General features: G+C 39.1%; 1 protein-coding gene across 4 annotated transcripts in view; it reads right to left on the reverse strand.

Moving 5' to 3' along the window:
* Window positions 1-17,068, reverse strand: part of coro2ba (coronin, actin binding protein, 2Ba) — a 117,082-nt gene that overhangs the window by 34,292 nt on the left and 65,722 nt on the right. For all 4 annotated transcript variants that reach the window (XM_062032003.1, XM_062031997.1, XM_062032009.1 and 1 more), the window contains one exon: window positions 9,414-9,614. In XM_062032003.1, coding sequence (XP_061887987.1) covers window positions 9,414-9,614 — 201 coding nt within the window. The remainder of the gene's footprint in view (window positions 1-9,413; window positions 9,615-17,068) is intronic.

Raw genomic sequence — 17,068 nt, forward strand, 5'->3', positions numbered from 1 at the left:
AAAAGTCAACAAAGAGAAGCGCGCGGAGGACAAAACCGAACACTAAACTGCATAGATACCCAAAACAAGACATGACCCGGGAAATCGAGTCATGACAATCAAACCATTAAAAAAACGACAACATTGTTTAGGGTGGTTTATCGAGATATAATCTTGTCTAGATATGTTAATCCCATTTATAAAAATCCACAACCCAATTAAGGTTTTTACATGTGTTTTAAAAAGATGGGTTCAACCAAATTCATGCAATTGTTTTTTTGTTTTTTCATTGCATGTAAAAGTGTATGTATGGGGCGGCGACGTTGGATTAAGGGGTGGGAAGAGTGGCCCTTCAGAATGGAGGCCTAGAATTTGGTGCTGGGCCTCTGGACATATAAACTGCATTTATCATTTAGTATGAGTTTTTTTTAGCATGGCTCAGTGCTCCACTCTGATTGACGAGGGAGGAGAAAAGCACAGGAGGTGGAAAGAACAAGGAGGAAGGAGCACTGAGACTAACTCAACACAAAGTCCGGCCTGCACAGGTAGGTCGTGACACCCAGTGTTTATATGTTTGCGAACAAAGCTTAAAATGTCAATGCAAAGATCTGCCAATGTGTTTACAGTGGTCCAGGTTCTTCTATGAAACAGCAGCAATCTAATGTTTTTACGTACGCCTCTGCAAAAGAGGAACAACTTTTACAGAGCAGGTTATAAATATTCTGTTGCCCATTCTCCCACATGGCCAGCCTTTTACTCCTTAGACACAATACAACATGCTGAGTCATCGTTATGTATGCTAATTGCTATTCTGTTGGTGTAGTTTATCAGACAGACACATGCATGCAGCACCAGCTGCTTTTCTACCGACAGTAATAATAATAATAATAGATTTTATTTGTAAAAAGCACTTTACATTGAGTAAACAACTTCAAAGTGCTACAGTGTATTAAAAAAATTAAATAAAAAGATAACAAAAAATAAATAAAAATTAGAACAGCCAAATAGCTAGAACTAGTATGCATATATCTAAAAAAAGGCTTTTTTTAAAAGAAGGGTTTTTAAGCCTTTTTTAAAATCATCCACAGTCTGTGGTGCCCTCAGGTGGTCAGGGAGAGCGTTCCACAGACTGGGAGTGGCAGAGCAGAAAGCCCGGTCTCCCATTGTTTGTAGCTTTGTCCTCGGAGGTTGGAGGAGGTTAGCCTGTCCGGAGCGGAGGTGTCGTGTGGAGGATTTGGGGGTGAGTAGTTTTTTGAGGTAGATAGGGGCATTTCCATGGAGGCACTGGTGGGTTAGTAGGGAGACTTTGTATGTGGAACAGGAAGCCAGTGAAGGGATTTGAGTATTGGTGTGATATGGTCATATTTCCACACTCTCATCAGGATCCTAGCAGCACTATTCTGTATGTATTGTAGCTTCTGGATGTTCTTGCTGGGGATCCCGACAAGAAGTGCATTGCAGTAGTCTAGCCTGGAGGAGACAAAGGCTTGGACGAGCCTCTCGGCATCAGAGAGAGTGAGTGAGGGGCAGAGTTTAGCAATGTTCCTGAGGTGGTAGAAGGAGGTCTTGCACAGTTGTTTTATTTGAGCCTCAAAGGTCAAGTGAGGGTCCATTCTAACACCCAGATTAGTGACTGAGGATGAGAGGTGAATGTCGTGGCCGGAGAAGGTGATGCTGGTGATGGTGTATGACTGAGTCTGATGTGGGGTGCCGACTAGAATGGCTTCGGTTTTGGAGCTGTTCATTTGAAGAAAATTGTGTTTCATCCACGCAATTATCTCCTCCAGGCAGTTGGTAAGTGTGGATCATGGCAGGGCTGCAGAGGGGGTTGGGTTTGTTTTTTGGTAGAGTTGAGTGTCATCGGCATAGCAGTGGAATGATATTCCGTGCTGGCTGATGACACGGTAGTTTCACTTTGTGCATAGTTGGGTTTTTTTTACATTGTACAGAGCAGACTCGTATTCTGTTTGGAATATTTTTTGTATGCACGTTCCATTTCAGATACATTATAAGACAGAGGGAGAGGCAGCAGCGATGAATCACAAAGACTCAGTGTCTGTGTCTGAGGTGTTTGTGAAGCCATGTGTCATAGGCCCGTCTGTGTGCCAGGTGGTACCGGCGGTAGCTCTTCCCCCTGCTAGTATAGCTTTGTCCGGGGGCAGTCGTGTAGCCGTCACTGTAATATGTCAGCTGTGACCGAGGATCTAACCTTGGTGTATTGGAGGCATCAGGGAAGGAAAGAGAGCTGCTGTCTAAATGAGACATGTACCTTCAAGCTACTATCCGTATTATTATCCATCCATCCATCCATTTTCTACCGCTTATTCCCCTCGGGGTCGCGGGGGGCGCTGGAGCCTATCTCAGCTACAATCGGGCGGAAGGCGGGGTACACCCTGGACAAGTCGCCGCCTCATCGCAGGGCCAACACAGATAGACAGACAACATTCACACTCACATTCACACACTAGGGCCAATTTAGTGTTGCCAATCAATCTATCCCCAGGTGCATGTCTTTGGAGGTGGGAGGAAGCCGGAGTACCCGGAGGGAACCCACGCAGTCACGGGGAGAACATGCAAACTCCACACAGAAAGATCCCGAGCCCGGGATTGAACCCCAGACTACTCAGCACCTTCGTATTGTGAGGCAGACGCACTAACCCCTCTTCCACCGTGCTGCCCCCGTATTATTATATTTCTAAATAATATTTCTTTGAAACTTAAATAGAAAATCTCATCCAAACTTCGAGTTTTATCCTCTCATATATAGTATGTTGGCTTTTCATCCATCCATCCATCGATTATCTACCGCTTGTCCTTTCGGGGTTGCGGGGGGTACCTTTTCTTGTATTGTATTCCCAATGTCACATATTTCATGTACGCATGACTGTATACAACGGCATCATCGGGATTGCGAAAGCATGAAACTGTCAAACGGATATACCGTATTTTCAAGGACCATAGAGCGCACCAGGATATAAGCCGCACCCACTAAAGAAAACATGTTTCCATATATTAGCCGCACCGGACTATAAGCCACAGACATATACGTTGTAAAATTAGGTATTCAAACAGAACGATTCTGTAAATGTTAATTTTCATACCATAATTGTTTCCAAACGGCAGTAAAACGGCTGATCAAACAAAACAGAAGTCATCGTCATGGACCCACTAGCTGCGGAAGCTAGCTCTCCAATCAGCGAAACAGACTCAACTACACGATCATGTTTTGGGGAATTTACTGAGGTATTTGTGAAACTGGAACAATACAAAAAAAATGGGGTTGTAAGTTAATAATACTAACGCAGACACGCGTAAACGTGTTAGCATATTAGCTAATGTTAACCACGTTAGCGTCATTACATTACGATAGCACGTATAAATATGCATGAAAACACTCCTACAGACATCACGCATGGGACGGTTTAGTACGTATAAACAGTTTTAGTTATACAGTGACTAAAACTGTTGCTTGGAGTGATGAATGAAGAATCCATACAAGTAAATACGTTATGGACGTTATGGAAGATTTAACAACACAAAAAAAGTAGTACCAATAAATGGGACACTGCAGCACCTGCAGTGAGTGAATACATCCAAAAGATAGCGCCATAGCACAAACAATAACACTTTTTTTAAATACAAATATTTGTATTAATGCCGTCAGCGAAGACAAATCCATAATTTATGCACCTCGTTTTACAAGCCGCAGGGTTCAAAGTGTAGGAAAAAAGTAGCGGCTTATTCACAGTAATATTGCTGTTTCGGCATCACATAAAGCCTGGTTTATGCTACACTGGCTCGCTGCTCCCCCTTCCAAACTCCTTTTGCGGAGATTTACGTGCATCTCTGCACTAAAAGAACACCTCCAGGCAACTTCAACCCTTGACTAACACCCTCCCCCCTCCACATCCCACCTCCCCGGATTGTAAATAATCAAATGTATATACTTGTTCTTATGCTTTCTGAACTCACTATGTTCTCTGCTCGCTGTACATATCCTACCAAGTCAGACCTACACTGTTTCAATGTCCATTTCTCTGATGATGCAATTGTTGATGACTGAAGTGCTGATATCATCCAAACCTAACCCGCACGTCCGACCCCCCCCCCCCCCCCTCCACATGCCACCCCCCGGATTGTAAATAATGTCAATAATTCAATGTATATACCGTATTTTCCGCACTATAAGGCGCACCGGGTTATAAGGTGCACCTTCAATGAATGGCCTATTTTAAAACTTTGTTCATATATAAGACGCACCGCATTATAAGGCGCATAGAATAGATGCTACAGTAGAGGCTGGGGTTACTTTATGCATCCCGTAGTTGCGAGACCCGTTGTGGCTCAATATTGGTCCATATATAAGGCGCACCGGATTATAAGGCGCACTGTCAGCTTTTAAGAAAATTGTAGGTTTTTAGGTGCGCCTTATAGTGCGGAAAATACGGTACTCTGATGATTAACTTGTGTGATGACTGATAGTATTTATTTGTACTATGAATTGATTTACGTGGACCCCGACTTAAACAAGTTGAAAAGTTACCATTTAGTGGCCAATTGTACGGAATATGTACTGTACTGTGCAATCTACTAATAAAAGTCTCAATTAATTAATCAATCAAAACTCCAAAAACATCTAAATAACAAAGCCTGTGATTGGTCGGATGTAGCACATTAACACCTGTATACAACTGTGTCAGCATGCATACAGCACATTGCTTTCTCCTCCTATTTCGGTCAACATGTGCAATAAAAGTTACTGCTGTAACTGTTTTGATAGTCAAATAGTTATCGACTATCTTCCTGATTAGTCTACTAATTCGTTTTAATTCTACCATCTGAGCCAGGCCGTCCCAAGTAACTGTTATTACAGCAAGAAACTGTCTGCTCTGTTGCCCACAAGTTGCAGACATTCTCTGTGTATGTTTTATGCTTGAAAAGTTTTAAACATTCATTATGCGATCTATCGCGGTCATTTTTGCTGGTAAGTGAGAAATAAGATTTGAAATGCAATCACTCCTCAACGTCTCTGTCATGTAAATGCTTCCTTTTTGCTTTTTTCTGTTCTAATTGGCTTACCTGACTAATTGAAGGTAAATAAACATATAAGTACATGTAAACTGGGACGTGAGCACGCTGGTGTGTTGCTAAATGTTTATAAACTACAATATGGTACGTAAAAGACTTTGTGCAGTAGACAGGATCCGGAAATAAGTGTAAGTTAAGCAGTAATAAATAGTTTATTTATTGTTACATTATGCTGTTCTTCATCCGTCTACACATGACAAAAACTGAAGTTTTGATTAGAGAGTTGACGTGCGGGTTTGAGCCCCGCTCAGGGACAAATTCAATTGGCGAGAATAATGCTGATTGAGGAAGTTGCAGGGCTTGGACAACGTTACGAGGCCACACATACCGTATTTTCCGGACTATAAGGTGCACTTAAAATCCTTTTTTTCCCTCAAAACTCGACAGTGCGCCTAATGTACGGAATAATTCTGGTTTTGCTTACCAACCTCGAAACTATTTTATTTGGTACATGGTGAAATGATGAGTGTGACCGGTAGATGGCAGTCAAACATAAGATATACGTGTAGACTGCAAAATGATGGCAGTAACACATAAGAGATATGTGTAGACTGCAATATGACTCAAGTAAACAACACCAACGTTTTATATGTTCCATTGAAAATATTGAACATTACACACAGCGCTCAAAAATCTATCAAAATGTTTTAGCATGACTTTGGTAAGCTTGATGGATTGTACTGTGCTTCAACATACAAGTATTATTATGGTGTGTGTATAAGGTAAGACATTATCTGACGTTTTGTTTCGCAATATTATGGAAAAGCAGCTTTTCTTACCTTCTGTCATGTCTTTTCATCATGTTTTTGTTTGGCCATGTGCTGTTTGTTTTTTGGACTCTTTTTAGTTCCTGGTTGTGCACTCTTGCTTGTTTTGTTTCCATGACTACTCATTAGTTTCACCTGTCTCGCGTTTTGCACTCGCACACCTGTCACTAATCATGTCGGTATTATTTAAGCTTGCAGTTTCCAGGCAGTCTGTCTGGCGACATTACCTCCTTGACACCCATGCTATCTGATATCCTTACTACTCATGCCATTGCCATGCTGCCATCGTTTTTATGCTGCTCGTTTCTTGCCACGTGAGTTTTGTGTATTCTTGTCACAGTAAGTGTTTGTTTCATGTTCATAGTTTCTTGCCCAAGTGCTAGTTTTGTTTCTTAGCCAAGTTTGTACTTCTGCCTTGTGCGCGCCTTTTGTTAGTGTTAAAATAAATATGTCTTTACCTGCACGTCTTGTCCACTCCAACCTTACTTGTAACTCGGGAAAACAAACAACCCATAGACCACGTCTTGACACCTTCTGGTACCTGCTGATCTGTATTTGGGATCTGCATAAATCCTGAAAAATTGCGCGTGTCCGCCTTTGTAGTCTGTGTCGACGCCGTAGTCGATAAGCTTCTTCTTATTCTCTATCTTCTTGTTATGGGACATTCATCCTCCGCTATTGCCATTTCTAATATAAAGTAGTGTAAAGTTCTAACATATATATGTCCGTAAACTCGCCATGAAAGCGCTAAAACATACCGGTGTAGTGAGTTTACATTATTCACCCAAGGAACTTTAGTTACTAGAGAGTTCCGGCGGACGGTTTTTCACGGGTGACATTTCCGGCCTTGTTGTTGTTGCACTAGTGAGCCACGGATGAGGAGATGTTGCTCCGTTATTGATTTAAGTAAAGTCTGAATGTCATTAAAGCAGTTAGCTTCATCTTTTGACACTTCTTCCACTCCTGTCCTTGCACGCTACACCGCTACAACAAAGATGACGGGGAGAAGACGCTGCCGAAGGTGAGCCACGTAAATAAGACCGCCCACAAAACGGCGCAGCCTGAAGCGAATGTCAGTACGCGGCTTGAAGATGATCTGTAAAACATAATGTATGCAACATTTTGACCAAAGAACCACCATTACATGTTATGTAGACCACAAGGAAGTGTTTTTATTTTAGAATTTTTTTTAAATAATATGACTCCTTTTAATGCGCTTTATAATCCGGTGTGCCCTATGGTCCGGAAAATACAGTAATTCACAGGGCTTTGGTGGCATTTCCGTGAATAGCAAGTTCCTGGAGGGACTGATGATATTAGAGATGCACTGATAAGGCCTGCAGGGACAAAATGCTCCTTTCAAGGATTTTGAGTCAATCTGTGCTGTTGCATCATTTAAAAAAATCATCTTAATAATGATGCTGGATTAATTTGATTATTCATACTAATTTTGACAGCCACTCTGCACGCTATGCAGAAAATAGTGGGCATGTCACAAAACAACAGAAATAGCAAACATATTATTCAAGCAAAATTCATATCCAATGTTTTTTTTTTTTTTGGAGCTTAGCATCGCAAAGCCGCCATCATCTGACAGAGGTCGTCGCCTGCGTTGCACAGACACGGGATTAAAGTAAACGCTGATGTCATCGACTCAATAGCAGCCAGGAAATGCTTTTAAGCGCCACTTGGAGCCGGTTGCGTCCTTTGGATGATAATGAGATAATGAGAAAAGCGTTGTACAAGTACAACCCATTTACCATTTACATTTACCATAATGGATCTCACAGAAGAGAGCGATTCAGTGGTCGATGGTACGAGAAGTTGGAACCACAAAGTATGGTGAAGAACAAAGCAGAAATAGCATTTGTTGGGATGTCCATGCAAGGTTTGGATCTGCCTGGAGGTGCACAATCGGAACCTAATTGCAAGATAGTGTTATCTCTTAATGTTGGGCATATTTTATGTACTAGTGCCCACAGTAGGGCCAAGCAATTTTGACAAAAACTACCGTATTTTCCGTACCATAGGGCGCACCGGATAATAAGGCGCACTGCTGATGAATGGTCTATTTTTGATCTTTTTCATATATAAGGCGCACCGGATTATAGGGCTCATTAAAGGAGTAATATTATAATTTTGTTTTTTCTAAATGGAAATTACTTCCTTGTGGTCTACATAACATGTAATGGTGGTTCTTTGGTCAAAATGTTGCATAGATTATGTTTTAAAGATCATCTTCAAGCCACTTTCTGACAGTCGCTTCAGGATGCGCTGTTTTGTGGGCGGTCTTATTTACATGGCTCACCTTCGGCAGCGTCTTCTCTGTTGTAGCGGTGTAGCGTGCAAGGACGGGAGTGGAAAAAATGTCAAAAGATGGCGCTAACTGTTTTATTGACATTCAGACTTTACTTAAATCAATAACGGAGCAGCATCTTCTCATCCGGAAACAACAATATGTCCCGTGAAAAACCGTCCGCCAGAACTCTCTAATAACTAAAGTTCCTTGGGTGAATAATGTAAACTCACCACGCCGGTATGTTTTAGCGCTTTCATGGTAAGTTTACTGACGGGCATAAGTAAGAACTTTACACTACTTTATATTGGAAATGGCAACAGCAGAGGATGAATACCCCATAACAAGAAGATAGCGAAAAATAAGAAGCTTATTGACTACGTTTTCGGCACGGACTACAAAGGCGGAAGCGCGCAATTTTTCAGGATTTATGCATATCCCAAATACAGATCAGCAGGTACCAGAAGGTAAGAAAAGTTGATTTTGCATAATGTTGCGAAACAAAACACCAGATAATATGTCTTACCTTATACACACACCATAATAATACTCGTATGTTTAATGTGTTGACAATCCATCAAGCGGTGTGGCTTCATAGCTTACCAAAGTCATACTAAAAACATTTTGACAGATTTTTGAGCGCCGTGTGTAATGTTCTATATTTTCAATGGCACATTTAAAGTTTTGGTGTTGCCTACACTTATCTCTTATGTTTGACTGTCATCTACTGGTCACACTTATCATTACACCATGTATAAAAAAAAATTGCTTCGAGGTCGGTAAGCAAAACCAGAATTATTCCGTACTTTAGGCGCACCGGGTTATAAGGCGCACTGTCGAGTTTTGAGAAAAAAAAAAGGATTATAAGTGCGCCTTATAGTCAGAAAAATACGGTAAGTCATGTTTCATTGCACCTTCTACTTCAAATGCACAATTATTGCTCTCTTAAGCTTTTATCTAAATATTTGTATAATTTTGAAACAAGTAACTGATTATTACATTCTACAGATTATTCACAAAAATGGAATGGGATTGAAAACACATCAGCTTGAATAAAAATGTTTTGCAAAGAAAGAAAATAATTTGTTTCTTAAAAGGAAAAACAAATTGTTTTAGTTTAATTTCTTGCAAGGAAAACGTTTACTACTGTAAAACAACTTCTGGTTAAAGGCCATATAAATAAACTTTGATGGATGATACGTCCATATGTAATTATTTATAGTAAATACAAATCTTTACATAACTTGTTAGAAGTAGTTTTAATATTTTACAACAAGTATTACCTGAGAAACAGGAATGATGATGAAGGAGCCACCCCCGGAACTCTCCGTGACCACTGCCAAGAACTTAGAGTTGACGGCACAGAAGTGGTTGTCATGGACGTTCTTGGTAATGGGGATACCGTCGTAGCAGTGCTCCCGGTTGGCCACCTTCCCATAGACATTTCGAAACTTGGAGCTTCGGTAGGTCGGGCGCCATGACATCTGACAATGAAAGTAATAAACATTAAAAACATGCAATGCAATAATGTTGTATTCAAACAATTTATATTGTAATTCTTTAGTTTTTACTCATTCTATATATAGAGTATCTTGATCTGTAATGCACACCAATTCACAAATAGTCAATACAACTTTCAATGGCAATTTTACAACCATTGGTACATGGGGCAGTTCTGTCTTGCGCTCTTATTTTGTGGTTTTTCCAAATTAATTTTTTCCCCTTTCCTGCAGCAGCTTTACGTCTTCCTTTGAGCACTTTTCCCCTCACCTGTTTCCTATTTGTAATTACCACTATTTAAGTTGAGCTTTCGACACCATTGGTTGGTGTCACGATTCTCTGGTGACTGTTGAGGATTCTTTCAATGCTGAGCTCTAGTACGCACGTACTTTGGACGCCGTCTGCTCCACCTTCCCCGTAAGTGTTTTTGCTGTGTTCCAGCATTTTTTTTTGCTCCTCTCATAGTCTGTCTGTTCAGAGCACTTCCCTCTTGCGCTCGCTATTTTTTTTGTTCGTTTAATCAATAAATACCCCTTTTTTACTGCACGCTGCCACCTCGTTCGTCTGCATTTTAAAATCAATATAAGTCCCGTCGTCTTCCACGACGCATCCCGTGACAGTTTGCTGAGTTAGCACAGGATTAATATGTGGAAATGACAAATTAAGTAGTTGATAGATAAGAGTTTTTATTTATGCTTTAATTAGTTTTTTGTTCAATCCTAGATGGGCTGTGACTTAAAGTGTAATTGCTTTGTAGATACACTGAGATTAAGTCTAAATTCATTGTGTTCTCATGGTGTTTTTGAAACTGCACCAACTTTCCCCTCAGAATTTTCAACTTTTGTGTTTTGTCAAGAGCATTATATATGATATGTACATTTTCAGAATGTGCTTGATCTATTTTGGGCCGAAGTGAAACAAAGAAAACAATCTGAAGTTGTCGTAGTTTTATTTTTAAGTTATGCCATGATTTTACCCGTCTGGCCCGCGTGGGAATACATTTTCCTCCATGCGGCCCCTGAGCTAAAAGGAGTTTGACACCCCTGATTTAGTGTGTGGGTAACCAGCCTGGTGGGGAGACTTGAGGAAACACAAAAAAAGGTGTTTTTATGCAGCCTCTGAATCGATTCAAGAGTGTGAAGGTGTACCTAATTTTTTGACCGGGTGACTCTATATAATGTTTATGAAGTTTATTTTCAACCGTGTCCTTCAAAAAATAGCTTCAAGATATATATTTAAACAGTGAACATTTTCGACAGATTAATTATGATACTTTTGTAGAGGATGGGGCGTGGTTTCATTTGCTATGCGGGTATAAAACGTCTTGCACGCAGACTCAAAAAACTGCTGATATAAGTGACTGTGAAACAAAATTTACACCAAAGCATACCCAATACATATTAGTGTCCAGAGGTTCTCAAACTCTTTTCACCAAGTACCACCTCATAAAACACCTGGCTCTCCAAGTACCACCATAATGACCAACATGAAAATACAGTAGCGTATTAGGCCTAAGTATTCATTAAAAAAATTTCAGAGGTTTTATTTCATATAATCTTTTTAGCCACTATAACATTACACACAGTTTGATCAGTGACACTGTGTTTAAATATATAGGAAAATATAGGAGTTTGAGAATCACTAATCTAGACCACAAGAAAGTTGTTTTAAATGCCAATTACAAAACACACATCAAATCTATATTCTTACTTCAAAAGAAAGCGATTAGAATTGTAAATTATGCAGATTATCATGACCATACCAATGCTCTGTTTATTAAATTAAAAACATTAAAACTGCACAATCTTGTTGACCTCAACACTGCTATTGTGACGTACAAAGCTCATAACCACATGCTGCCTGGGTGTCTACAGGAGAGGTTTAAACCCAGAGAGAATCCCTATGACCTCAGAGGTTCAGCTGTCTTCCAGAAAGCTAAGATAAGAACAAGCTTAAAAAGTAGATGTGTTTCTGTCAGGGGGGTTCAACTGTGGAACAGCTTGGATTATTCCTTAAAATGTTCCAGTTCTATTCACACATTTAAAAAACACTTTAAGACCAATGTCTTGAAAAAATATATCACTCTAGAATCAACACAGTAGTTAATACTATGATCAATGTTAATTCAAATACTAAATGTGGGTTATAAATAATAATGGAAGTACAATTGTTTGTATATAGTATATAAATTGGTACAAAGGTTTAACATGTCTACAAGGATATTTCACATGCCTTTACTGTGTATATAATTGAACTGTGTTTATGTTATGTATAATGTGTATTTATAATATGTTGTACAATGGACATTCAATAATTTTCGGAAGTTTATTTTGTACTTGACATTGTTTATAGGGTTAGGCGCAATAAGTGTTCAACTTCAGCCTAAACCCTTTCGGTCTGCAACATTTTCATTTTCAATTTAAGAATGTACAACTGTTTGTTTATTTTGTTGACGATTGACCGAAGAATAATAAACTTGAAACTTGAAATGCAGATTTAAATGACCATAGGTTCTTTTTTAAAGGTGACATGCATGCATATTGTTTTTTTTGCCCCAGAACTTTTAATGCAACTCTTTTTGGAAAATTACGTCTCAGTGGACATGGCAGGCTGAATTAAGCATTTTTTTTTTTTGGGTCACATTTCTATCGAACAAAGCCCCTGTTACATGACTGATGAAAGTCACACATGAAGTGGTGAGACATGTTATGAACTTTCAAATTTAAAGGAGTGAAACGTTAGTGTTTTGGACACTGGGACAGAGAGACAGTGATGGAAGTGGGTAGGAATTTGTTAATCAACTGCTACTAGCATGTACATGTTAATGAATGGGCACTCCTGTCCAGGATTATTACCTTTGTTTGCTGTTGAGTGGATGACTTCAGGCAACTATTAATTTGCTTTCGTTCTGCGGATCACTCGTGATGCTCAAGCACCTGCCCTTTTATTCCGCATTTATTCATTCAAGAATACACATTACTCCCTGACATCGCCGGGCTTCGAACCCATGTGCCTTGTTTCATAAATAAGCGCCATAACTACTGAACTATCCATTTTGAGTCAGAGCTGCTCAGGCAAGCAAATCATTTTAACGACAATTTTACCATTCCGCAAATGTATTTTATTTTATTGTTTCATTTAAAATCTTAGTTATTGAGATGAAATGTAGGTTGTCAGTTGAGGTACTTTAAATATTGCGGCTTCGCCCCATCAGATATTTTCAGATATATTTATCCAGCATTACTATGTTGGATTAAAAGGGCGTAAAGGTGACTAAAAGGGTGTTATTTCATGCCTAGAGTGCTCACATAATGTTGAAAAACATTTTCTGTAAATAAATAACTAAATGAAAAAATATATATATTATGATCGATTTTTTTTTTTTTTTTTATCGATTTAGAATTGTTAGTAAGAATTGTGGTTCATTCGAAAATCTATTTTTTACACCCCTATAAAAGCCCCTCCAAAACCTGGAAAAAACTGTATTAAAAACCCCGGCACCCCAGATTTATTTGTAATACATGTAAATATATTCATGAAAAAGCCAAAAAGCTATATATATATAATTTTGCTAACATAGTGACACACATATTACTCTGCTCTATTAATATTTCAAATAGAACCTGCGGTTATACTGTTGTAGAAGCAGGCGCTGGTAAATAAAATAAAACAAACCAAAAAAAAACCAACAACACTATCCCCAAATGATTGTCTGGTGTGTTTAAAAAGTGTCTGGACCCCTGCAGCCTCCTGACCACGATGTTTTCACAATAGCATTGATGGCTGTAAGGCAGACTGCTCTGGAGAGCATGAGGCTTGTTTTAACAGTGTTGTTCTATAACTTGCCTCAAGAGTACTGCTTCTATTCAAACACACTATCTTTCCCTTTCTACCTCCTTTACTCCTAATGGTGTGTTACTGTCAGGGAATGTAAGCATGGATGCAATTTGGGAAGCAGTTTTTTGTCTTCTGCACTTTTGAACGTCCAAATATAATGTTTCGATATTGAATAGAGACAAGTCAAACACTAGCATCAAGCGGAAAACGGTCGCGCGGGCTTTAGCTTGACCTTTATGACCGCCCACAATCTCATTGATTGGCTTTCTCTCTTCATGTTCTGCTCTAGCTATGGACATATTTGATTTGTAATTAAAGATTCCTACTTTGCGAAAGGTCATTTATCGCAGTCATGTCCAGAACTAATTAACAGCAATAAACGAGGGACAACTGTATTGTGTATTGTGTAATGCTTTTTATTAGGGTTGTGAATAAGGGTGTAACGGTACACAAAAATTTCGGTTCGGTACGTACCTCGGTATAGAGGTCACGGTTCGGTTCATTTTCGGTACAGTAAGAAAACAACAAAATATACATTTTTGGGTTATTTATATACCAAATTTGTAAACAATGGCTTTATACTTTTAACATTGGGAACACTATAATAATTCTGCCCACGTTAAATCAACATTAAACTGCCTAAAGTTGTTGCTCAGATTAAATAAAATGACAAAACTTTTCTTCTTCACATAAAAAGTGCAACATTAAACAGTTTCAAGTCAACTCATCATGCTTAATTTATTACAGCATTTGGGAAGCCTGTAGTTGAATTTTATTATGTAAATGTTATATTTTTATCAACATGTGATAGCAGGGACCCTGCCATTCAAAAATAGGCTGCTGCATTTCTAATGATTAATGTAACTATAGCTGCAAAAATGGTACAATAGCAATAGGAGAGACTATTCATCCCTGAACACCATGGAGTTCATGTAGGCTTAATGATGCAGTTACATTATTATATCAACTATCAGAGACAGAAACTCTTCATTTAACATAATGTCCTTTTTTTGCTGCTTCAACACAGCTCAATCAACACAGAAAAAGGTAAAGTGAAATAACAGACAGACAGGGCTTTGCTGTCCGTAACACACAGACACACACACGCACACACACACACACACACCACAAAATGAGCTAACGCTACGCTAAAAGCGAATTAACCTTCACCTCAAGCCAGGACTGCGAGCGAGCTGAGCTGCCTTTTATATTTCTAGAAGGTCAACGGGCTCATAGTAATGTTACTAGTAGTTGACTGGGAGGAGTTTATTATAATTTGGGGAGAGTCCGCAGCCTGATGTTTACCTGCTAAACGCTAAGCACTGACTACATGTGCTCTGAATATGCACTGCTGATGGGCTGTTACCGCTCTGAATACGCACTGCTGATTGGCTGTTGCCGCTCTGTTTGTAACCAATCAGATGGTTGTGTGGGTGGCACAATGCTGGGTGCTGTGTAGAGTACTGACAGAGACAGAAGCAGAAGGAAGCGGAGGCGGCTACTTAATATGTTCGTGTGGAAACTCGTTCGGTACACCTCCGAACCGAACCGAACCGAAACCCCCGTACCGAAACGGTTCAATACAAATACACGTACCGTTACACCTCTAGCTGTGAATCTTTGGGCACCACACGATTCGATTCAATTCTTAGAGGTAACAATTCGATTCAGAATCGATTTTCGATTCAAAATGATTCACGATTCAAAATCAATACTTTTTTTTTAATAACATTTGGTGCCAGTTCTATGTTTAACCACATTTCCTCCATAAAATAAACAGTTCTGAATAATGTTTCAATGTCAAAATTTAAACAAACGCCATTGGTGGATCTACACCTAACATCCACTGTAATGATACCAAGTACATGAGCGTATCTAGTCCATACTACTATGATTACGTCAATATTTTTTGGCATCACAACATCTTTCGTTTTTTTTTTATTTACATTATGTTTATAAACTCAGGAAGTATGTTCCTGGACACATGAGGACTTTGAATATGACCAATGTATGATCCTGTAACTACTTGGTATCAGATTGTTACCTAAATTTGTGGTATCATCCAAAACTAATGTAAAGTATCAAACAACAGAAGAATAAGTGATTATTACATTTTAACAGAAGTGTAGATAGAACATGTTGAGAGAGAAAGTCAGCAGATATTAACAGTTAATGAACAAGTAGATTAATAATTCATTTTCTACCGCTTGTCCTTAATAATTTTGACGAAATAATAGAATGGAAAATGACACAATATGTTACTGCATATGTCAACAGCTAAATTAGGAGCCTTTGTTTGCTAAGTTGTCTAGTAATTTCACTATTTTATTTAAAGACAAACTTGCAATAAGAAACATATGTTTAATGTACCCTAAGATTTTTTGTTAAAATAAAGCCAATAATGCAATTGTTTGTGGTCCCCTTTATCTAGAATAGTACCGAAGAGTATCAAAATAATTTTGGTACCGGTACCAGTACCAAAATATTGGACAACACTACCAAACATTTAATAAAGTCAAACATTTAATAAAGTGGGCAGCACGGTGGAAGAGGGGTTAGTGCGTCTGCCTCACAATACGAAGGTCCTGAGTAGTCGTGAGCTCAGGATCTTTCTGTGTGGAGTTTGCATGTTCTCCCCGTGACTGCGTGGGTTCCCTCCGGGTACTCCGGCTTCCTCCCACCTCCAAAGACATGCACCTGGGGATAGGTGGGTTGGTAACACTAAATTGGCCCTAGTGTGTGAATGTTGTCTGTCTATCTGTGTTGGCCCTGCGATGAGGTGACGACTTGTCCAGGGTGTACCCCGCCTTCCGCCCGATTGTAGCTGAGATAGGCTCCAGCGCCCCCCGCGACCCCGAAGGGAATAAGCGGTAGAAAATGGATGGATGGATTTAATAAAGTCAAATACAAATAAGACAACAAGAGAAGTATCCAACACTTCACTTTTTAAAAGTAAATATCTACATCAACAATAGGATTTGCCTGAGTGGCTAGACAGGACAGATTAAAACAAAAAAAGTTGAAATCAATTTGATTTTTTTTGATCGATTAATAATTGTTACAAATAAGTGTGGCGATTCCTTAAAAAAAACATTTTTTTGACATCTTTACTTCTTAAGCTTCAACAGCTTCAGAAAACAGTACAATCATGTGTGTACAGTACCCATTTGATCATTTGGGTTTGTATTGGTTAGCATATAAATTCAAAATATTATGCTGTCGTTTTTACCATAATAATAATGTTTTGAATAATTTGTCTGTGCACAAGCCTGGTCTCATACCAGACAGGAAATGGTATCCACCAGTATCACCGTGCACTTACTGCCTGACACTATTGTTGATTCAACTATTATTGACATAGTACAAACACACCGAATTAATAATTTTACAAAAGGTCACGTCAGCCTAATCTCAAAACTGAACGCAATGTTTGTTTCTGTTATTTTTTATATTCAAATGTGTAGAAGAGGGTGCATGAGAGACTCATTTGCTTTGAGCTTTTCTTTTCAAGAATGCTCATGTATTAGGTCAGGGGTTCTTAACCTTTTTTACCTAAGGACCCAATTTTTCCCGGGGCCCGTGCAAATATTAACACTGAATT

Source organism: Entelurus aequoreus, linkage group LG02 (assembly GCF_033978785.1).
Source record: "Entelurus aequoreus isolate RoL-2023_Sb linkage group LG02, RoL_Eaeq_v1.1, whole genome shotgun sequence".
Lineage (NCBI taxonomy): Eukaryota > Metazoa > Chordata > Actinopteri > Syngnathiformes > Syngnathidae > Entelurus > Entelurus aequoreus.